A 24,560-nucleotide genomic window follows, 5' to 3' on the forward strand; every position below is an offset into this window, starting at 1 on the left:
AGTTGACAGGGGTGGTGGAGAGAAAGTCAGAAAAAGATAATAAATGCTGATTAAAAAAAAAAAAACTTCCAGCATGAGAGATGAAATCGGGTTAATAGATGACAAACATGAGCAACTCACAGTTTTTAAAAAATGCCAGTTCAGCTGTTTCTTCTAGGATAACTAATAAAAGTGACTCACATCTCTACTATTTCAAAGTGAATTTCTACAAACCACGTCATTCCTTCTTAAGCAAGAGGAAGCAAATCTTCTGTACACTTTCCCAGCTACCCCCAGGGCACTCCCCATCACCCTCACTATCTACAGGCACCCAAACGCCACCATCAGCTTCCCCCTAACCTGCCCCTCCTCCTGTGTTTCCCATTGATGACTTTTATGGCCACCTCGTTACCGAGCTGAAAGGCAGGGGGCATCCCTGACTCCTTGTCCCCAGACCTCCACAGATACTCCATCTCCAAGCCCCAGACTGTGGTTGCCTCTTCTCTGAACCCACCTCTCTGTCCCGGAGAACCCCACTGCTGCTAAGCCTGCTGTGAGGGTCTTATGTTTTCCCCGTCTCCATATTAACACACCTCCCTCTGCACAACATATAGCCTCCTGGCCTCCAATCACCCCAAATAAAAATCTGTTAGTATTGCTCACTGAATACAGTCTCTGCAGTCAATATAGTTATAAGGCACCCAAGGCTCTTCATGCCCTAGCTCCCTCCAATACCTGCTTTGCAACCCACATCTGGTAACTCAGTCCTCCTGCTCCTGCACAGGCACGCAGGTCCACCCCATGTATGCTTGTGCCTCTGTGCCTGCTCTGCTCGGAACATCTCTCTCATCTCTGGGTGGCTAATTCTCTGTAACTAATCTGTTAATATTTGGCTCAGATGTCATCTCTTCCAGAAAGCTTTGCCTGAATCCAAGTACTTTAGTTGGGAGTTCCACAACTCCCCAGCCTCTCATTTGCTAGCACCTTCTGTCAAAATCTTTTGTACATCTGAATACGATTATTCTCTGAACAGATCATGTCTTAGTTGAGTCCGACTGACTTAAGGTTTTTCAAGAGAAACTTTCTTTGTGTCAAAGCAAAATATAGCTCAAGAATTATTCCTTTTAACCCAAACTTTTGGAGCACTCAAGAACATTTGAAGGCTATGGTGATGTTTTTCAGTGTTGGCTGATGATTAAAATCATCTCTAGGATCATTACAAGGCCAATGCTTAGACCACCACCTGGGGATTCTGACTTAACTGGGCTCAGGATATCAGTGTTGTGATCCTAATGAGCATGCAAGGCTGAGACCCACTGGATTATAGGAAGCTCAGTTGCCAGATGGAAGGGCCAGATCTGAAGAGGTTCAGCTGACACCAGTTGGAGGGCTTTCGAAGTTGAATTAGTGGAATGCAACAGGCCTTGAACCACTAGCTATGTGACTTGGAGCAAGCCAGTCATTATTCTAAAGCCTCAGTTTCATGCTTTGCAAAATGGGAATCCCGTGCAGGTTGTTGTGGGGATTAAATGAGATGATCCTTGCAATAATAGTATCAATATTATCCTCACTTTGCTGATTGCAAAGAGTGATAAACCCTAGCATAGACCCACTTGACTACGGTATAATTCTGTATTAAATACACTTGGTTCCACTTTTAGACCTGCCTGAAATTCACCTTGTGATTTAAATTCAATTTAAAGGATTTAAAGCCAGTTTTCATATCTAATTGGGGATTGGGACACAAGAACTTTTTTTAATTCATCGTAAGCTCTAAATATATCCAATTAATAAAAGAAAAGAAAAAGGAAGATGGTGCATTGCTTGTGGACGGATTGCTCTTAGTGATAATGCATGTTTACAAAAGAGCAGAAGGGAAGTGCTGGGATGGCCATTGCTGCATTGGATACTAGAAAACCTGCAGGGATCAGGGTTCTTTCTGGCCAAGCACTGCTGGTCCTGATGTGTTGGCTCAGTTTGTGGTGGTCTTGGTTGGGGTGTCTGTTAGAGGCAGATGAAGCAAATAAAAAGAAAGGCATGCTACAATTTGCCTCAAGGAATTAGTTTATTGTCAATCTTGAAATATGCTGGCTCGTTTTCCTGTATTTTGACAGTTCCTGGAAACTGCTCATATATTTCTGCTGGTCCTAACATTACTCAGAGCGGGAGAAAGCCAAGCAAACAGCGTAGGACCTGCAGGCCATGCTGGAAGTCACTTTGCTAGAGTCCCTCATCTCTCTCCCCTGGAGGAGTTACATGCATTTCACAGCACAAAACACCAATTCCCCCCTTCAGGGCTCACTCCACCTGTGTTTATTCCCTCTCACCACGGTCCTGGGCTTCTGCTTCCCTCTTCCTTCACTTCTACAAATTACTCTCATTTTCTATTTGTTCTTTTACTTTTTTCAATCTTTCACTTTTCCTCCTTTCATCTATTTCCATAATAAAACAGTACTGATGTACGACCAAAGAGACCAGGGTAATAGATTAGGTAACTTTGTAACATAAATTCCTAGAAGACACCTACTATTGAAACTGACTCAAGAAGAAGTAGAAAAGCTGAATAGACCTGTGATAAGTAGTGAATGAATAATCAAAAAAACTATCCACAAAGAAAAGCTCAGGATTGAATGGCTTCACTGGTGAAAACTATCAGGTCTTTTAAGAAGAATTAATCCCAGTTCTTTATAAATTCTTCCAAGAACCAGAAGGGGAAGAAACACTTAACTCAGTCTGGGAGGCTCACATTACCCTGATACCAACACGAGACAAAACAAAAAAAGGAAACTGCAGACCAAAATCTTTTATGAATATAGTTGTAAAAAATACTCAACAAAACACCAGTAAACTAAATCCAGGAAACATATAAAAGGGATTATACACCATGGCTAAGTAGGATTTATCCTAGAAATTCGAGAAATATGAGACAGATAAGAAGGGGAAGTTTTGGTATGAAGCCCAGACTGCAGCATATGCCTCACCCCTTTGCCAAGTGCTGGGTCCTGAGTCTGGGTCGGGAGGAGGGGGGCGGGCATATGAGGAGTAGGAGGAGTGAAGGGTCACAGTGTTTACCCTCCAGGAAGAGCTGGCTCCCTTTCCTGTGTAGGGGACTCGGGGACTTGGGGACTCGGAAGTTGTTCTCTGTTTTTCTGGCCTGTCAAGCTGCAAAGACCAGAGATTCACAAAGAGCTTCAAGCTGGATGGGGCTTTAGAGACAAATAAGTCCCAGCTCCCATTTTGCAGGTGGGCAAAACTGAGGATCACAGAGGCAGAGTAAGTTGCAAACAGACAGGGAGATAACTGGTGGGAACCAGGACTGGAGCTCTCACTCCCTGCTTCTCATCGAGGCTCTTTCCCTCACCTGAGTAATGCCCATTGTTGACCAGTTGCTCAGAGTGGATGCAACTGACCTGGCTGATCTTGTCACCATGGATATCAGGAAGATAATAATAATAATATAGCTAATATTTACATAATATTTACCTTGTGCTAGGCAAGGTTTTAAGTGCTTTAAATGCATTTACTTATTTAATCCCCATAGAACCCTAAAAGGTAAGGATATCAATGTTCCTGTTTTATGGATGAGAAAACTGAGGCAGAGAGGTTAAGCACTCATTTAGTAAGTGGTGGAAGCCTGGCTCTTTGCACAATTAATCCCCATCCCCTCTTGGAGAGGGGAATAAAGAAGGCCTTTTAAAGTTTGATGCCTGCCTTCGAAGTGCTCCCCACATGGAAGAGACATCTCTGCACATTTTGAGAGTTTGCGGAGAGCAGAGTTGACTCTGCAGGATTTTTAGAGTTTGTCTCTGAAGGGGAGAAGTAGACCATAGAACTCAGTGGCGTGGAGCTTCTTTACTGTGGAAATGAGTGAAGCTCCCTCTCTGTGGGGGCTGGTCAGCCTTGGCAGGTCACCCAGGGTCATGGGTCCTCACTCAGGCCCCCATGATGACTCGGGATGCCACGGCTGCCCGGGTCGGGCCTGACGAAACTCCCTTAAGGGTCAGAGCTCTTCCCGAGCCCTGATCTGACTGGTGCTTAAGACATGTGGATGTCACATGTGGTTTATCTCCAGAGAGAGGGGAGAGCAGGAGAGCCAGGAGCCTGAGGTTTTTAATATTTTCATGCTTCCTGGGATCCCTGGGTGGTGCAGCGGTTTGGCGCCTGCCTTTGGCCCAGGGTGCGATCCTGGAGACCCGGGATCGAATCCCACGTCGGGCTCCCGGTGCATGGAGCCTGCTTCTCCCTCTGCCTATGTCTCTGTCTCTGTCTCTGTCTCTCTCTCTCTCTATCATAAATAAATTTAAAAAAATTAAAAAAAATATTTTCATGCTTCCTGACCTAAGAGTCCAAGCCAGAGATGAACAGATGCCTTAAAAAGAATCCATACGTTGGATTGAACAACAAGGACTTAGCAATGGCACTGCTTCACTGTCACAAGCTTCTCAGAAGTGTCCTTTAAACAATCTTGGTGGCACCACAGACCACTGGTCACTTGGAAGGTGGCCTTCCCATGGGAAGAGGCAGTGGCATCTCGCCATTCCTACCTGGCCAGTGCCTGCGGGGGTATGCCCTTCACCGGGGTCATGGTGTGGGTCTGGATGGGCCCCAGAGGGCACCCGAGCAGTTTGATGACTCTGATTAACATACAGAGTGAAACGACCCCCCTGTCTCCTTTGTTAAACCTGCCCTCTCCGGCTATCACAGAGGCACATAGTAGGTGCTTAATAAATGTTTGTGGAATTAATAAACGATGCCCTCGCCCCCTCTTAACAGAAAGCAGCTTAATAGTGTCAACACCATGAAGGTGGTCTTGTTTACTTTTTAAATCTAGAGAAAGTGCAGAGCACGGTGGCTCAGTACCACGGGAGTCGCAGGGTGAAACTAATGTAAGTTCGTCGGATCTGATAAGGACCTCCGCCGCCAGCGCTATCTTCTAGTGAAGGTTCCTGCTACATGCTTCCCGGATGTGTTTGTGCCCTGTCCCCGGACCGCTGCCTCCTTGAGGACAGAAGGACTGCACTCCACAGACCTTGCATCCCTACCACCTAGTCGCATCCTCAGAACACAGTAGGGACTCAGGAAGAGGCTCTATGCACAAAGTGTGAAAATACGAGCACACATCTCACAGGAGTTATCAGTGGATGCCATGCTCAGAACTCCTTACAGGAATTTTGTCCTTCTAGGACACTTGCTGTGCTCCCATAAATAGCCGAGAAAGACTTCTGAACATGGATATAGTTGTGTTTAGTGTCCGCTCACGAAGGAGGCAGTATATGAAGTGAACACGGGCATTAAGTCATCAGATTGATTTCAGATCCACAAATAAGTGGCTATGTGCCCTTGGGGCAGATGATCCACTTGTACTAGCTTTTTTTTTTTTTTTTTTTTTTTTTTAAGGCAAGAGACAAGCATGTCCGTTTGCCATTGTTGGTTTGGATTAAACAAGATTCTGATCGTCAAGAGCTTTGAACACCATTGGTGCTAAACAAACGTAATTTCCTTTCCTGTGGGCCTCTCTCCCTACTCTCTCTGTCCTCATTTTCCTCCTCTGAAAAATAAGGTGGTGACTCTTAAAGGTCGTTTGCATGGGTGAATGCAGACAGAACAAGATGTCCTGTGACCCCTTTGAGAGTAGAGGGGCAAGGACAGTGATGTGAATGTATTTTCCTTCAAAGGAGATGGTTTATCAGCAAAGCACCACCACACAAGCTAGTCACCGCCACTGCCAGCAAATAACCCGCAGCAAGCTTCTGCTGGGGCTGGAGCCCATTTTCAGGGCTGTAAACGCTGCTGCAGGGTCGCTGGGATTGAGTGGTTTCCCTGAGCCCTGAGAGCTTAATGAGATAGTCTTAAGACTGTTGACTTGCACCTTGCAGTTCTTTATAAACAGACACAAAGTGTCCAGGAGGCTGTCACTTTCCCAGTCTACCCCAGAAGGCAGGTCTTTGACCTGCTTGTTATGGAAACTCTGTTGTGGGTGATTCTGGTCTACAAAGAACAAACAGCTCCCGGGGAGGGCCAAAGACTGGGTCCCTTTCTGAAACAAGGAACTTCTTTCGGAAATCTGTTCCAGATAAAGTGAAGCTGTCTTCCAGACACCTAAGGAATTTTAAGGCATTGAAGGTCACAGCCAGTCCTGACTGCTTTCAAGGACCCATGGAGGGATTCTAGTCCTTGTCCCAAATCTCCCACCTGCAGACCAAAAATACAGCGTATTCATGTTGCGCACCTCCCAGGACACCTGTGAGCCCTCTTTGGAGAGACTTGCTCAGTTTTGGCTCTGAATAAAGAACACTTTGTCTGATTATGTGCATTAAGGTTTGCATGGCTGATCTAAGGTTTGGGCTGAAAGCGGGGAGAACTGGCCACCTGCTGCGTACTTAAAGTGGGGGTGGAGGAGGTTAGCACAGGTTGAGGCAAAGGACAGAGAGGGACTCTCCAGCCAGCCAGCCAGCCAGCCACCCCTGCTTCGAGCGGTTGTATCTCACCCCAGACACCCTGGTTCTACGCAAGGGGGCTTTCCATCACAAGGTACTTTCCCTTACACAGCCCAGAACAAACCAACCACGCAAAGGCCATAATCCTTTGTTGGGTATCGCCTTCATTTAATGCTTCTTATCCCTGGTGCGAGCCTTTCAGCTGATGGGTGTCCCAGGAAGGCTTCTAGGTGTGCTTGGTTTGTTACTGGGTTAGTGACACAGAAGCAGAAGAGAAGCCTTGCAGGGAGCTCTGGTCCCCACTGCAGGTGGCCCCTACCATGTCGCTCTGTGACTGGGTGGCCCCATACGCAGCAATTCCGTTGGACGGTGTGGCCGGCTGAGGTGTGTCAGGCTGGATGTAGCCTCTTCTGTCGATGAGGCTGCCAGAGAAAACAAATGATATGGAGGAAGAGAGTGAATAAAGAGCCAAAGACGCCATCAGCATGATTGTTATTTCCATTTGGGGCTCCCTCCTCCTGTGTGGGGCCCCACTGCTGGTGTCTCGGGATAGACCCCGACTTACCTTCACGTACAGTCAGCTACCAAATTCCATCACCTCTGCCTTTAAGAAATGCTTGCAGCATCTGTCCCCCACCCCTGCCTGCACCTGCTGCAGACTCCCATGGTCTCCCACCCGCCCCCCAGCCCCTGCACCCAGGGCCAGCACGGCCATCGGTGCTCCATCCAGGCTTTGTCAAGTCTCCCGGCCTGCTCGCACTGCTCTGGGGGCGCCCTGTCACCTGCTCTGGGCCTCACCCCACTTGTGCCACTTTCTGCCCCAGCCTCCGTCCACGCCTTCTTGTTACAAGCACAGCGTTCCCAGGCTCATCCCTTCTGCAAGCGTGTGACACCCTCCTGCATGTGCGCAATGCACGGCACAGAAGCCCAGCCCAGGCCCAGCCCACACGCACTCGGTGTCTGCCATCCTGGCATTTTGCTCAAGTTCTGGTTTTTCTTGCCCTGGGTCAGCCTCCCTTCCACTCCTCTGTCCGTTCTCCATGGCCAGGTTCCAAAGCCCCCAGCCCTTGCTCTTTCTTGCCCTTTCTCTGGATTCTTCAGGCCCTGCTTGCAACTCCTTTAGTGGCACATATCACTTTCGGCCTGGTGTCACCGTGATTTTATAGACAGTCCCCTCTGCCCAGCAGTCCGCCAACTCCAGAGGATAGTCTTATCTTTTCTCCCCGCAAAGCACCTACGTCTCCACCCTGGACCGGGGCCCTCTGCAGTGCCCCCGGAGCACCCTGTTGGTCACATCATGTCAGCATCACCCGCTTCCAGACTTGCATCTGCCGTGGAGTGTAAGCCCCACGAGGGCAAGGACCAGGTCTTCTCAATCATCGATCTCCACAAGTGACACCCACTAGGAGCCGAGTGACAAGAAGGTTGGTGGCTGGATCAACAGAAGCGGGTCCCTGCCTCCCACAGGCAAATTTGCAGAATCATGGCATCATTCGTGAATAATAAAGCCATCTCTTCTGTGCTCCATGGCGCTGTTGCCCAGACAGAAGGTAGGGGGAAGCTTTACGTTGCCATCAAAAGAGCTGCCTTTTTTTCCTCCCTGAGTCAAGGCTCAGTGTTGACCTTGAGTCTAAGGGCAGAACTGCAAAGACCTCAGCTAATGAGAGGGCGCTCCTGGTGTGAGCCCATGTGTGGGACTCGGCCACACGCCCTGCAGCCTCCATGAGATGCCTCAGAGGCCCCCCTGTGCCTGCACACATCCTGGTCCCCTGAGGCCACCCTCCAACTATAAGTATGGCTCCCAGGAGACAAGAGTTTTCCCAACTGCCACCTGTAGGTCTTTGGACAACGTTAAAATATACTTGTGACAAGATCTTGAAATGGGACTCTCTCTGCTTCCAGTTTTGGTTTAGTTTCCAGCTTAGTTTCAGAGGTTTAGGAAAACCAATAGGCAACAAGAACCTCCATCTTCCAAAGGAGGGGTGCTGGAGTCCCGCACAGCTCACACCAAGTTTGTGACTCCCTGCGACGGCACAGAAGATCCAAGTGGAAAGAGCAAAGAGAGGTGCCGTGGACCTTAAGTGGTCATCTGCAGCCCACTGTGGGGGCCTCGCAGGTGTCCTGGACCAGAGCCAGCATACAATGGGGGTGGCACTGTGTCTTTCCAGAAGATGTGCTGAAGTCCTAACCTAGCCACAGGGGAAGGGGTGGAGAGTGTTGCCCTTTGGTGAGCTCCGGGATCCCTACCCATGGAAATGACACAGTGCTTGAGGACACGAAAGTGTCTGAAGTCCTTTGTTTTGTTTTGTTTTTGTTTTAGGTGGCCAGAGAAATTGAGGGACTTGCAGGAGATTTCATTCAAAAAAACCAAACCAAACCAAACCAAACCAAACCAAACCAAACCAAACCAAAATAAAACAAAACAACAACAACAACAACAAAAAACCCCAAACAAAAAAAAAATACCCAACTAGGTTCTCAAGAGAGTCTGAAAAGACAGAAGAAGAGAGGACAAAATAAACTTCTCAGCCTTCATTCTGTGCATTCAGCCTGTTTAATGGACCAGCCACACACCTAAGACTGTGACATTCTGCCCTGAGTTTTCTTTCAGTCCTCACAATGGCCTGGGAGCTCCTCTGATCTGGACGTGCTCCTCTTGCCTCACCTGTTGCTGCACCCTCTGTGGTCCTCTCACTCCTACACACGAGCTCCTCTGACAGGCCATACACTCTCCCCTCACCTCAGGGCCTGTGCACATGCTGCTCCTGTCTGTCATCCTTCTATTTTCCTTCCCCCAGTTCCTACTCATCTGTTACAAAAGATGACAACTTAGGCCCTCTCCTCTGGGAAGGCCTCCTGGGTGTCCCATGGAAACTGCACTCCACCCTCTGTCACAGCTGCTCCTTGACTGTTAGATTTGCCATTCTAGCACTGGCCCACAGGGCCTGACCCTGACACCTTGGGACTATCTGTCTTTCCAATTTTCCATTCCTTCTGCCAGGCTTGTATGAGGATCCCTCTCCCAAACCTGGCCAGTCCTACCCCACTGCCATGCACACCCCCAGGGACCCATTCAGGAAACCAAATGTGGTTCATAGCTTATGAAGACACTCTGATGAGCACATTGTCATACCATTTCAGAACATTTTAGAGGCAACTCAGGTGCATGATTCTGGGCATGTTAGTGGTTCTTAGACTCCATTAGACAGGCTTGGCTGGGACACTTGTGGATGGCTCTGCCCTCTTAGGGGCACAGGGGTTGGTGAGGTAGGGCAGTACAAGAAGGGGCAAAGAGGGCAATAGGAGGGAGGAGCAGAGTCAAGAACTACCCTTTATCATTTCTGCCCAGGTCCAGCTCCAGGAGCCTGTGGGCACCACAGGAGAGGCCAGTGGCCCATGTTCACTTCACAGACCCAAGAGTGGTTCACGCAGTTCTGAGGGAGGGCCGTCCTCGAGAAATGCCCCATCCAGAGGGACTTGGGTTTTAGAAAGAATACAACCCCAGTTAACTGAGCCACAGTAAGACATTTTACCCAGTCATGGAAGGTTTAAGTTTGGTTGTGACAAGATTTGATATACAAACAATACAAAGCAGCGCCAAATGCAAATCAAAGAGTGGGGAACAAAAAAAAGAGATTTGTTCAAAATATGAGACTTCCAAATTCCTTTCCTGGATTTGGATGTGTATTTTAGATTTGAGGAAGGAGGCTTGTTCAGTTGTCATTTGCCTCTTATGCTCCTCCAAGGCCTCTAGCCTGGGCTTCATCGCCTGAGCCCACAGTCCACAAATAAATGCATGCTGGTAGGAAACAAAGCCAAACTGTAAAAAAAAAAAAAAAAAAACCCAAGCATTTCCTGATGGATTTTCTGGCCTAAAGAGCTCTCAGAGGGATCCCTGGGTGGGTCTGGAGCTCTCTGGGGGACATGCTGGCACCCCTCCAGGCATGTCTGACTCCCCTGTCCAAGGCCGTCCTCCCCCTCAAGTCCTGGGCTGTCCCTTCCTACAGCCCCTCCTCAGAGGAGGCCTCTGTGCGACAGGCCAGGGGCTCCTGATGGCCCTCATTCAGGAGGAGAGTAGCACGTTAGGCTCCCGATTTCCTGGGCCTAACCTAGAAAACAATCAATTTCTAATTACTCAGTAGTACCAGTAACATACCCTCAGTATCAATTAATATGTAGCCTCGGAATATATGCTTGGATTTTGTTTCTGGGGGGAGGGCAACACTCTTACTTCCTTAATGATATTTCACTGAGGCTTATAATAAAATCAAATTTGCATTCCGTGAGCACGCATGGGCAATGACGGCCACGGAGGTACAAGTGCAGTGATGCTGCCTTGGAGATGCTCGCAGCGGGTTTGTGGAGTCTCTCCATTTATGCATTTAGAGGCCAAAAGGGAGGAAGTAGCAATGGTTTGGAAACTCATTCTAGAGACTCAGAATACCTGCTTAATAAATATGCTGGATGACTGATTAATCTGTTGGAAAGGCTCTACAGGAGTGTCGACTCACAAATAATCAGTTGTGGATTGCATTTTGTACTCGTGTAATCCTGCCTGGGGGGCAGCATGCAGTGTTCCACGCATGCTGGTTCTGATGCCAGGGGCCTGGGTTTGAGTCCTGACCAGGTGGCATTTACTAGCTCCGTCAACATGGGCTCGTTTAGTAACCTCTCTGTTCCACTTTCCTCACCCACAAAATGGGGTATAATACTACCTACCTCTTACAGAGCCAGATTTTAAAAACAGATACATATAGGGGTATCTGGGTGGCTCAGTCAGTTAAGCATCCAACTCTTGATTTTGGCTCCAGTCATGATCTCAGGGTTATGAGAGTGAGCCCCGAGTTAGGCTCCATGCTCAGTGTGGAGTCTGCTTGAGATTCTTTCTCCCTCTTCCTTTCCCCCTGCTTGCATGCTCTCTCTCTCTCTCTAAATAAATAATATCTTTAAAAGCTGATTCATATAAAGCACTTAAAACAGATCTAACACTGTTCATGAGTGTCAGCTACTGCCATCATAGTGCTGTCCTATTACTGTCACCACAATCTGGAAGCTTCAGCTCATGCCGATCTCTCCTGCTCAACTATTTTAGCATGTATATTCTATATAACTCAGCTCTTAGCACCCATTTCTCCAGGTTTTCTGATTGCTTCCTACATTGCATCCTGGCCCCCCTACTAAGCTAACCACAGCTCTGTGTTCATCACAGATGTTCAAGATGACTCAATAATTAATGTGAGGCATAATCCTCAGTTTCCCTATTTCAATCCTTAGGAGATTTTTCCCTATCCTTGACACAAATTCAGTGAAAGAATAGAAAAGATGGCAGGAACAGCACGATAAACTGAGCCAGATTTCTATTTTACTAGGGCCACGACGTTGTACATGAAGCCGACCACTGGCCCGGCGGTCATCCAGAGCGTGTGATCAAATCTAACAGTGGGTTTTGTGGCCAGGTCTCTACCTTGTAAGGCCTGTGCTGCCACAGCTAATTTGTTGGCTTTCCCCAGGTCCACTAAAGAGCGTGACGCTCTCCAAATCTCACCTTGGAGAGATGGGCCCACACAGGGCAACACAGCAATTTGTAAAGATATTCCCGTAGCTGTAAGGATTGTAATTCTCTTTGCCTCTTTTATTTGACCAAGATCCTTTAATCTGAAAGAAAAGGAGAGTCAATAAAACCAATGCCACAGTTTAGGTGAACTGGATTGTGAGAAGCTCATAAAGAATGCAAATCATTTTTACTCATTTCTTTGATAGAAGAAACTGAAGCATTTTCACAAGGAAAACTGACATTTACCCCAACCTTGCAAACATCCCCAAACAGCAGGTCAAATGAGTGGGAGAGTAACATTCTTTGGGGACAATGATCTCGGTCTACTACATGGTATACCAGCAGCTCCGCCCACAGAAGCCCATGGAGGTTTTTCTCAGATTCACAGTTGGCGTGCTCAACAGCCATGGAACGGATGGTGGCTGAGAGTTAACTGGGCTCCCCCAACTGCCAACTTCCAGCCTGCCTGAATCCGGCCTCACAATGTCACTGAAATAATTTCACAGGTTCAAATATCCACAGTTACGAAATACAGATAACTCCATTAATCCCTTAATTCACGTATCATCAAGCCTTTAAGGCAATCTGACTGAATCTGAGGCATTTAATCGCTGTACTGACAGAAACTTCTGTCAGAATCTAAATATTCAGAACAAAGAGGACCAGGCCAATGAGCAACATTTCCAACATCATGTTTCCTGTTCTTATCCCTCCTCTCCGGCCGCATTAGGTCTAGGCAGATAATCCTGGACAAAATGTTAAACTCTGGGTCGGGGCGGCCTCTTCAAAAAATGAGACAGAAGTGTTAAACGTGAGAGGTGGATTCATTCGTTCACCCCCTGCATGTCAGCCACTGTCTCTCTTCAGGGGATGTGTGACATGCGACTCACAAAACTACTGGAAAGGAAGAGAAGATAATCTCCTCCACTGGTGTTTGGAATTGGGTGTCACTTTGCAGGCCTCAGGATCTAAGGGACAAGGGACGTGGTCAGAAAGTAGGACAATTCAGAGATTCCCAACTGGGAATCATGGAGGCCAACGTAGGAAGATGCTTCTACCTCACAATCTTGGCTCTCGGAGGCTCGCTCTGGAATGGGATGTGCAGAAGGCCCTGGCGCCCAAGCCCTCCTCTCCTCTCCCCCTCCGCCTCTGGACACAGACACCCCCACCCCACCCCGACCCCGGCCCACCAGGAACTTACATCTTCATTGGTGGTCTGGTTGGAGCTGATCAGGTACGTGTGGAAGCCCGACAGGCCGACTATAGACCAGACGGAGAAGAAGCACACCACAGCCTCCAGCACAGTGGCCTGGAGTCAAGGAGCAGAACGGGGAAGGCAGGGAAAGCTCTCGGGGTGCCTGAGGAGCCGGGATGATGTGAGGTTTCAACGGGAAACACCCACAGACACTCCCTCAGGCCTGTCAGTCTGTCTGGTTTCACGTCAGGGTTGTCCCTAAGCCAGAGGAGCATCCTTCAGGGCCAGCACCGCGGCCCTCTCTCTTCCAGCTCCACCTCACTGGTTCTCAGGGAGCGATCACTGGGCTCCCTGCCGTTACCTGTTCACTTTCTCACGGCTGGCCGTTCCCCCTGAGCGTCACCCCACCTGCCCTTTGCCTTTCCCCGCAACACACTGTGCAGCCAGCAAAGCTGGGGGAAGGCTGGCGGGAGCCGGCAGCGGCCCAGGCCGCCAAGGAAAGGCCCGACACTGAACACCACCGCAGTCCCAGGCTTTAATCTCGCCTTCTGAATACCGAGAACTGTTGTGTCAACAGGTCTCTCCCCCAGCTTGATGCTGAGGGTGTGGGCGAACTGTCACAGTTGACAGTGATGTGCGGTCCAGGCCACCGGCAACTATAAGCCTGGGCAGGCCTTATCTTCATGGCTTTCTCTCTCCCTGGATGGTCCCTTCACTAGTTGGTGGCTGCCCACCCGCACCTACGGTTGGGCTTCGGAGTCAGCGGGGGCATTTCTCAGAGTGGCATCAGGGTGAGGTGTATCTTTACATATGAGGACCCCTTAGCCCACCCGACACATAAGGCTATTTTCAGCTATTTGGTGGGCAACTAGGAGATGTGGATGTTGACCGACCAGACACTGAGCGATGAGGAGTTCAGAATTCCACACGATGCTCTATCACCGGAGGAGAGAGAGTGTGGTATTCTTCAACAGAGGAGATAAATCAACCCAGACTTTGGCAATTTGAAAGGACTAGAGAATTTTTCTGTCCCACAAATGTTTATAAAATTCTATTTACAAGATATAGATGTTTCTCAGGGAAAAAAAAATGTCCATCATACATCTGGGAGTTTGACTATACACCATGCGTCCCCCATCATTAAGTTACAGGCCGGAGAAGCAAATGCCCATGCGTTCTCGATGCTCCCACGGATTGAAGCCATAGATCATGCTGTAATACTTCGCCATTGATTTTTTTTTTTAGGATTTGGTATAATTCATCTTTAGGCCAGAGAAATGAATATCATATTCAGTACAGTGTCATAATCGGCCATGTCATTATTAATAAATACCATCGTCTGGGGTGGCATATAAAAATAAGAGAAATGAACGGGCTCCTGCCCTGACATTCCACATCAGGATAAACCGCTGGCTCTGCTCTTGGAGAGGCAGAAAAACGCTTTACTCTCCTAAGGTTTAAACTTCTAGAAACCGCAAGCACTCAGGAAAGCACCACCCTGAAATTAAATGGGTATCTGAAGAGGAGAAGAATGTGCTGCTGCCAGCTAGCTAAGACAAAAACAGCCCAGAGCACCCAGAGTCTTACAGATGCCAACCGCCGTGCTCCTGGTGGGCCCCGTCTGTTCCTCAGGGAGGCAGGCAGGAGGTAAACAAAAGGGAGGGGTAGTTACATCGCTTGAGAAGAGGAAAGTTGGTATTTTGGAAAAGCAGGTAAGTATGGATACGTAGGGAGGATCTGTGGGGGCGCGCGCGAGAGAGAAGCAGACCCCACCCCAGGGCTGCCACCAGCCTGCGCACCCCTTTCATTTCTCCCAGAGTTGTTTGGGTAGGCAAGTGGTGATGAAGGGGGGTTTCGGGGACACATGGGGACACACGGATGGTGGCCCTTGTAGCAAAGATGGTCTCATTCTCAACTGGCTTCTCAAGGTGAGGGCTCGCAGATGCCCCTCTTCTGACCATCCCAGCCCCCGTTTCGGGACAGACTGGGGAGGCAAGTCACACGGGGTTTGAAAGCAGAGGTGAAGTGGAGTGCAGGGAAAAGACAAGAGCTAGAAAGATCAGAGAGGAGGGGACACATGACAGAAGAGAAAGGATCAGGGTAGAAAAGGGAATAAAGAATGAAGGCAAAAGGTTTGCTTGCCGAATAATACAGGCAGAGCCGAACTTCTGTCTCAGAAGTACTTTAGGTGTCTCTAAAAGTTTACGATCCAGGTAGAACGATGGTGATGTCAAAATATACACAAATGCATATGCGTGAACCATATAAAAACTGGCGTGTCAAAGCGGAGGAGGATCACAGCATTTAGGGTGGCTACCGCTCGTGTTCTGGCTGCTGTTCCATTTGCAATGCCACTTAAAACGATCACTCCTCAAAGGAGGCATTGTTACCAGTGGACACAGAACTTTAAAGGCTTATAGCTCCAAAAATAAACTTGCAGTTTTCTATATTATCTTGTGAGCATTAGAGGCGATTTATAAATAGCAGAATGCAGTTGCATGGTTAGCTCACAGCTGTGTCAAAATGACATGAATTCAAGGCAGGATGCAGGATGCAGCCCACCTGCGCTTGCCACTGATAGCGGATCCCCCCCACCCCCACCGTGTGTCTTAAGGAGTCGTCACCATCATCATAACCACTTGTGGCTGGTGTGTGTCTGGCTACGTGTCAGGTGGTACTCCAAAGGCTTTCCATGGATTAACTCACTTGATCCTCAGTGACCCAGGGAGAAGTGTGATTCCCAATTACCCAGTAGGGAAACTGAGGCAGAGAGCAGTTCAGTACTTTGCTTGAGAAATCGCAAAGCTGGGGATGGACCCCTGGAAGTGTGGTTGTGTCAGTGCAACAGAAAAGCCGTGGGCTGGATCCTTTCCTATTCCCGCTGAGGGCCCAGTTGCTCTAGGCTGACTATAACCCCTTGCTGGGGGAGGTGGGGACCCTCCTTGTCACAGATTAGTGACCCTATGGCAGCTTGAGTAGACCACAACCCTTCAACTTCACTCTTAGGCTGGGGGACAAATATTTAAACAACACATCTTCTCACTGACTCGAAAGACAGATGTTGAAAATATCTACGCCATTATAAGATCAATATAAATTTCTCTTGAATGTATCAAAACCCATTTGCTGAGATTTTTAAAAGGGGAAATGAGGGAAAAACATGCCAATTCCACTAAGAGCCAATTTAATAAGCCGTTGGATGTTTATTGCTGCTGAGATGGTTCCAAATTATAGCAGTTACCATGGCCAGCTTCTGTCTCCCTCCAACCCCCAGTAAGACAGTGAGCTACTGCTGAGGCCAGGGGGGTGTCATTAAATTCCCTGTAGCTCCTAGCCCATGATGTTGCATATCGAAGTACTCACTAGATAGCTGTGGGATGCAAAACCCTGAAAAATGATGATGGGCAGACACGTCTCCATTGAATTTCTGCGCCATCCTAGGGGTGCCCGCTCTGTGCCTTTTTGTGGAGCCAGCCCTGCATTTAGGACAGAAGCGGTGGGGAAGGATTCACTCCCTGCCCTAAGGAAGTAAGGGTCTGTTTGCCTGTGGGAAGGTAAGCAAGGTGAGAGTCCCTTGCATACACGTGGGAAGAGTGTTGGGTTGGACAGCATGGTGGGGGCATCTCAGTATTTGGAAAGTCACAAAAGGTGAGAGATCATGGAACTAAAGATTTTTTAACCTTTCTGGATCCCCCCTCTTTTCTCAGAAAAAAATGCACACGTAATTGTTTCCTTATAATTTCAGAAGTTTTAGAAACTCCCCTGACACCTCTCCATAGATACACAAGGACCTGTTAAGATGTCCTGATTTATTTTAATCCCTTAATTTTACAGGTAGGAAGCTGAGTCCCAGAGAAGTCAAGCCTTTTATAAAAACTCATACAGTAGTTCATGGTAGAACTAAACTAGAACTTGGTCTCCAGAACTTCTAGGACACAAAGAACCCTTCCCAAGACCCCATGTGATGGCAGTGTCACAAGACGGGCTGTCATCTGGGGGCTCGGAGCATACAGCCACAAGGCTGAGACCACCACGCTCATTATTCTCATGGTCTTTTCTCTCTTAGTATGTCACCAGCCATCTTCCCATTTTCCAGCAATCAGGCTGGTGATGGTATTTTTTGCCAAATCCAGATAATAGTTTATTTTAAGAAGTCTGTGTTTCATGTGCATTTCTTCACTGACCCAAACCCCCTGGATTCCAGAATGGTGGGAGAAGCCAAGTCCAGGAGCTGCCTCTTCTTGAGCACTGAGCTTACGAGGCTCTGGGGGGCACTTCTCTATGGAGCCAGAGCCCTCCTGCATTTTAATCTGCTTCAGGTCTCTGTCGTGGGTTCTGATGTTTAAAATGCAAGAAACCAATGTTCTTGGTAATCTTTTTTCTCCCCTAAAAATTACAGTAAATTCGGCAATGCTCCCTTACAGGAAGAGTTTTGATGGAAGAGTGGGTATCAGCAAGATTTCCCTTTCTTCTCCAGATTTAGCGTCTATGTCAGCATTTAATGCTTGTAAATATTTGGGTTCAGGAATTTGTCAGCATGTTTTCCTCATCCATCGGATGGGGAAATTCTTAGAGATGGGAAAATACAGCTTGTGTTCCCCTCGCCCGAGTGCCATCTCTGTGTTTGGGGTGGGGTCTTCACATCTAAGTGATTCATGTGACAGACATATGGGAAGTCATGGAGACCCTTCAGTCTGGATCACGTGAACATCATCTCTCATTCTCTGAAATCCTTCTGTCCTACATTCTTTAATACTGAGAAATAAAGGTGCATATTCTCCCCCAATTAATCTATGAAGTCACTGTAATTCCCATCAAAATTCCAACTGGAATTTTAAATGAGAAATTAGACAAACTGACTCTAAAATTCATCACAGAGAGAAAATGTGCAAGAATGGGTAAGAAAACTTGGGGGGAAAAATCAAGGGTTAGGGGATGGGAGGAGAACGTTTAGTAAACAAAAGGAGGTGAGAGTGTGAAAGAGACGTGTGGGCAAGTAGAGGTACTGAAAGCATTTCAAATTAGGGGCAGAAGAATACACTGGTGGTTCTCAAAATGTGGCCGGTGGAACCTTAGGGTCCTTGAGATACTTCAGGGAAACCCCCAGGTCAGAGCTATTTTCCTATCGATGCCAAAACATTATTTACCAGTATCGATGCTATTCTCTCCTTTGAGGGCTTCATCTAGAGGCTGCATGACACAAGACTCATGTCCTCACTCTCAGCAGAATAGAATGCCTGCTGGTGCATTCTGTGTTTTAAAAATTTCTCAGCTAGTTTTAAACATGACCTCTAGAAATTTATTTATATATATATATATATATATATATATATAATTATATATATATAATTAAGAAATCTAAATACTCGTCAACAGAAGCATACACTATGGTTCCTCTGCCTTCTGAAATTCTATATATATATAGAAATACATATATATTTCTATAATCTACATAAACAGAAGCTCTTTGGGTCCTCAATAATTTTTAAGAGTAAAAGAGTCCTGAGATCAAAAAGTTTGAGAACTGCCAGAATAGAATAGTGAGCATTACTGGGACACATCACTAAACATTTGGGAAAAATAAAGTGAGAATTTTAGTAAACACACACACAATCAGATTACAGAGAATTTACTCTAACTGAAGAAATAAAATATAAAAGAGGAAAAGAAAGGAAATAGTCTTACAATTTGGAAGTAGAAATATAAGTTACAAAATCTAGGAGTCATTATAGTCAATCTATAAAACTTATAGATTGATTTCATTAAAAAGTTAACCTTTTTTGTATTAAAATTAAGTTAAAAGGTAACTGACAAGTTGGGAGAAAAATATTGGCAAGAGATATTAAATGGTTATTGTTGAGAATAAAGAACATGTTAATAGGAAAAGAACACAGAACCAGATTACAAAATGGACAGAATACGGACTGGCATGTTGTGGCAATGGAAAAAAAGTCAACGAGCAGGAAAATAAGGACAGGTGACTATTATCCAGAAAATGGAAATTAAAACAATGATTTATTTTCCCCCCAACGAACTAGCAAAAGTCACAGAACCGATGGTATCCAACGTGGGTAAAGGTGTGAGGAACTAGGAGGACAAATTGGTACCACCCCTTTAGGGGACAATGTGGCATGCCTCATTAACTTCCATCTCAGAGATTCCACATTTAGCTGTCAATCCTGCAGAAACACTACTTGTGTGTAAGGAGACATGTGCAAGAGCACTCACTGCCTCATTTTTTAAGCGGAAAAAAAAAATTAAGAAATCTAAATACTCATCAACAGAAGCATACACTATGGTTCCTCTGCCTTCTGAAATTCTGTAAAGCAATTGAGAAAAAATGAGGTAGATCCACATGTTGACACGGAAGTTATCTTCAGGAAATATTTAAAAATCAAACCACTGGATAATGCAAAGAGTATGACCCTTTTTAGATAGAAACTGTCCCTGCAACAGTATATTGTTATGTGTATGGATTCCTAGAATACCACCTGGGAAGACCCACAAAAACTGACAACGATTCTTACAAAACGATGGAGGAATGGTCAAGAGCAGTGCTCCTTTTTTTACTCTTATGTTTCTATTTGAAATCTTTTACAGAGAGAGTATGGTCTTGTTATCCTTGAGTGATTTAAGAAGCCCGACACCATCCTCCCCCACTTTGTGACCTCATGAGAGGTCATCTGATGCTTATTCTTCATGGGACTCCCTCAGTCTGACTGGCTAGGGGCAGCAGGAAAGCATCTTGGTTCCCTGCGTGGAGAGAGGGGCTGGTGGTGGGGAGATCTGGACTCCAGTTCTGGCAATACCACTGAGCACAAATTGAGGTCATGTGACCCTTCAGTGCAGGCCCAGCTGTCGGGACCTAAGGACACCTGTCCTGCCTATTTTCTGGGGTCCCTCCGAGGATCCACAGATAGGGGGATAGGAGGGTTTGTCCTGAAAGCCGAGTGTAGCTAGCAAAGACCTGTGCTGCCTTCATGAATCTTGCAATGGGCAGTAGGGCGTCCCTCCTTTCTGAGAGCACTGAGCCAACCGCAAGCCTACTACCAAATTCCATTAAAGCAGAACCATGCCCATTAGGCCATGGGTGCCTTTCAGACAGTGTACCTCGAAATGAATGCAAATTTGGGATAAAACGGCTCTCCATCAAAAGCCTCCACACACATAGAATCAATTACTGTTTGATTTACCAACCACTGAAGAGTCTTGTTTGGGAGCGCTGAACAATAAGTCATGATTAAAAATGACTGTAATCCTTTTAATTGGATGTTAATGCCATTTCATTGCAATGATTGTTGATCACGGGGCTTCCCCTCTCGGGCTCCTCCTCCGATGACGCGGGTGGCCTGGGGTCCCTTCCCTGTGGGGCTCTACCTCGCAGACCCTCAAAGCCGGTGAGCCGGAGGCGTAGCCACGTGGCTCTCCCGGCACCACGTGACTGGTTCCCCATTTCTTATGAGGTTGTAGCCCTGTCACTGCAGGCTCATGACTTTTTCACCTTTCTATATTTCATGCAAGGAACCAAGGAGGATTCAAAAGTTGCTCTAGCCTCACGTGGAGGTTCCCGGGGGTCATCTCTTAGTTCTGCTTCTAAATATATTTCAAATAGGACTAATTTCTCCCAAAACCAGCGCTAGCTATCTCCCTTTTCTGTTGTGTACTCTTTCCCCTGGACACCCAGGGCTGAACCCTCAGAATGGGCTCTGAAACCCCCTCCTGTCCCCTCCTAGCAGTACTGATCTGATTGCCTGTCAGCTGAGCTGTCCCCTTGTCACCCATTCCAATTTTGGGGGTCTTTCCCCTGCAAAAGTCTCCTCCCTCCCTCCGTGTGTTCCCTGCTGCAAGATGAATTCTTAAGAACACAATAATAACAAAACCCAGCTGCGATGAGTTCATTCACCTGCCAAAGCTGTAAGCTGGTCCCACTCCTCACAGGTACACGATGAGGTAGGGGCCCTTCCCTTCCTAGGAGCAGTCACTCTTGACCACCACCCCCCAACCAGGGCTGAGCTATCACAGCACCCTCCCACTACACCCACCGTGTGCATGAGTCCCAAGTGCATCTGTGTATTTATACCATCTGGGCAGAGGGCCTGTTGACTGGAAGCACCTTTGAGCTGCTGTAGCCAGCACCCTGCAGATCCTGCTGAGCGATGAACACATCCTAATGAACACAAAGCTGGCTCCAGCCCTACAGAGACACCAGGCCTTACTCAGGCTCTTGGCCCTGCTTGGGACCTCTCCCCTCCATGTCCTGTTGGAACTTGCCTCATCTTTCCAAGCCCCGTGCAGACACCACCTGCCAAAGCTTTTCCTGATTTCCCTGCACGAGGCCCTTCTGGACCTCCAACCTCACCTCAAGCATGCTCTGATCCTTGATACCACTTAAGACTTACGCTGCTTTTCAGAAATCCGAGTCATCCACCAGCTCTTGGCATCAACAGATGCTCGTCAAGAAGAATGAATCAGCCTGCCCACCCTCGCTGCTCTGCCCTCTTTGACAGAAGGGCGGGTGTATCCTTCTCCACTTTGTAACCATGGCAGATTTCACACGTAGTGGGTGTTCGGTTGAATGGTCTTGAAAGAAACAGATGCCCAGTGGACCTTCTCCGTTGGAACCTGTCCGGCTGTGTGGATGGAAGACTGAGTGCCATTCTTTGTGGAGAACACTCTCCTTTTGTCTCTCCCTGGAGAAGGCCAGGAGTTCCTGAGAGTCTGTAGCACCCAGCCACCACTGCCTCTGCTCATCTGAGGCTGAGATGAGAGGGAGGAAATGGCCCCAGGCCACTGGGAGATAGGGGGAGTGGTGGAGGGAGGGCTGGCCAGGGGCTCTGAGGCCCGGGTGGCTTCCTTGCCCTCACTCACCACGGGTGGGCTCTGGGCGGGCTTGCTGGCTCTTCCCTGCGTCTCCTCCTCCTCCTCCTCCTCCTCCTCCTCCTCCTCCTCCTCCTCCTCCTCCTCCAAGCTCTGTCCACTCAAACTAGACACCGTCCAGTCCAGACTACTTACTGAGTGAGCTGATGGGTTCCTTTCTCCTGAGGTCCTGCTGCTGTCACACAGGCCCCATGAGGCACTTCAGTTATTTCCATCATTTGTGTCAGTATTTCCGAAAAGTTGTCTCGATTAGTTGTTAATTAGCCACCTGTGTTTCTAATTTCTCTCATTTCCTCCACGACATGGCTTTTAGTTGGATCTTTTGCAGAAAATCCACTGGGAGAAAAACCTTTGCCTGTGTCCTGATTCCTCATCAGGATATTTTGACACCATGGTCAGGAGATCAGATGGGAGGCCACTGAAAAATTTTAAACTTAAGTTACTTTCTTGCCCGAGAACACTCGACAGGGTCACATTCAGAGGCTACATGGGACTCCAGTCCGGTGCTCAGGCAACTCCCCAGAAAACCTCTTGTTTTAAGAACTTGGTATGGTATGGACTCCTGCTCCACACAGACTACAGGGCTGGAGAGGATGAGCTCAGGGCAGCAGGGTCGTCAGCCAGGGAACAGTCTCCATGAGTGTGAAGTGTCACAGATCAGCCTCATCATCAGAAATCGACCACCTCCAAAGAGACTCCCAAACTCTCAGGGCCTCAGCAATGGGAGGGAGCTTGGAGGTATTAACATAATCTGATGCTAGAACCTCCTACCACACTGGCTGGCTGGCACGATCCACCGTCTTGCGGGCCACCCCTAGTCTCTGTGACCTCATTGTTGCCCCAGTGGTGAGCACCCCTTTCTCTGGGAGCTGAAAACAGCCCCTTGGAAACACTGCCTGGCTATCCCCTACCACTTCCAAAGCCACACGGGTGTCCCCAGGAAACTCAGGAGCCCCAAATACTGAACAGATATCCTAATGGGATCCAGCCTTACCACACATAGATTATCACTAATAACCAGAACTTAATATTTTTTCAAAAACACAGCACAACCTCATAGAACCCAAAGCATGTTTTTTCTTCTGGAATACAAATTCATGATAAATCACCAGACCTCAATGCTTCTTATTAGACCCACTCGATAGAAGGAGGGATTCTTCTTCAAAGCAGGTATTGAAAACAGAGAAAACCCATCAGCACCAAGAGCCTGTAGGCAGTCATAGCAATCAGGGGAGGAGTGGCCAGTGGCACATGAAACAATTAATGTTCTTTGTAATTAAAAAAAAAACCCAGCACCTCACTTTTTAGTGTGGGTAAGTCCGATGTTCCTAAAGTTTTCTACCGCTTCCAGAAGGAGTGAAGAAGATTCAAATTGGGACTGCTGTTCAGGCTGCTCCCATCATCTCCCCACCCATCTCTATCCTGCTGGGCTGCTGTGCTGTCACATTCCCCCTGGCATCTTGCTCTTGGTCCCCAATTTTCTCTGGGAGAAAATCAGACAGTCTTTATGTCAGCTCTGGTAGCTGCCCTGGGATATTCTGGCTTCAGCTTTAGGTCACCTTTTTACCAGCAGGAGCCCAATATGACAGTGGATTAAAAAGTGCCACAAAATCTGACTTCAGGAGAGGACACACACACACACACACACACACACACACACACACGTGTGTGTGTGTACATATATACATATATATATGTACACACACATACACCGTATATGTGGTATGTGTGTGTGTCTGTGTACATATATACTAACCCATCAACTCTGCCCGCCCCCCTCCTAGAGTGACACAAAGGTTGAAAATGAAGGGGGGACAGACATAGACTCAGAAGTGAGCTGGATCATTAGAGAGCTTCATGGATGGGTCTAGAAAGAAATCCTCTCAAATCAGCCTGCACTTGAGTGCCTAATTCCAGGGCACCTCCTCCCCAAAGGCCTGTGGGGCTGACAGAACAGCCCATCATCCCCAAAGATGTCCTAATCCTTGGCAGCTGTGAATCCATAGGACATCCCCAAAGATGTCCTAATCCTTGGCAGCTGTGAATACATCACTTACATGGCAAAAGGGAGTTGTAGACTGGAGGTCACAGACCCTGAGATGGGAAGATTATCCTGAATTCTCAGGTTGCGGCTACTCTTTAAAAAGCAGAGAGCTTTTCTGGCTGAGGTCAGAGTGATGGGTGGAAGAGAGGCAGGAGAGCTTCAAAGTGTGGGAGGGACCTGACCCATTGCTGCTGGCTTTGAAGAGCAAGGAAGAAATGAATCAGAGAAAGCAGCAAAAAAAGGGCCTTAGTCCTGTAGCCCACGAACTTGGTCAACCACCTGAACCAGCCCAAGAGAGGATCCCCCCTGCAGCTTCTGGATAAGAGTCCAGGCTGGTGATACCTTGATTTTAGCACTGTGGGACCCAGAGCAGAAAAAAGCCAAGCCTGCTGGACTTCTGACCTACAGAGTGGCACGACAATTAATTTATATTGCTTTAAGTCTCCAAAATACAGCTGGGCGCATGCTGGGGCT

At 47.6% G+C, this 24,560-nt stretch overlaps 1 protein-coding gene across 4 annotated transcripts in view; it reads right to left on the reverse strand.

The window, feature by feature from the left end:
- The window catches only part of ZDHHC14 (zDHHC palmitoyltransferase 14), a 273,384-nt gene that overhangs the window by 7,720 nt on the left and 241,104 nt on the right, over window positions 1-24,560 (reverse strand). For all 4 annotated transcript variants that reach the window (XM_072767166.1, XM_072767156.1, XM_072767163.1 and 1 more), the window contains exons 6-8: window positions 13,172-13,279; window positions 11,962-12,071; window positions 6,736-6,838 (exon numbers count right to left, since the gene is read on the reverse strand). In XM_072767166.1, the coding sequence (XP_072623267.1) occupies window positions 6,736-6,838; window positions 11,962-12,071; window positions 13,172-13,279 (321 nt within the window). The remainder of the gene's footprint in view (window positions 1-6,735; window positions 6,839-11,961; window positions 12,072-13,171; window positions 13,280-24,560) is intronic.

Source organism: Vulpes vulpes, chromosome 1, assembly GCF_048418805.1.
Source record: "Vulpes vulpes isolate BD-2025 chromosome 1, VulVul3, whole genome shotgun sequence".
NCBI classification, from domain to species: domain Eukaryota; kingdom Metazoa; phylum Chordata; class Mammalia; order Carnivora; family Canidae; genus Vulpes; species Vulpes vulpes.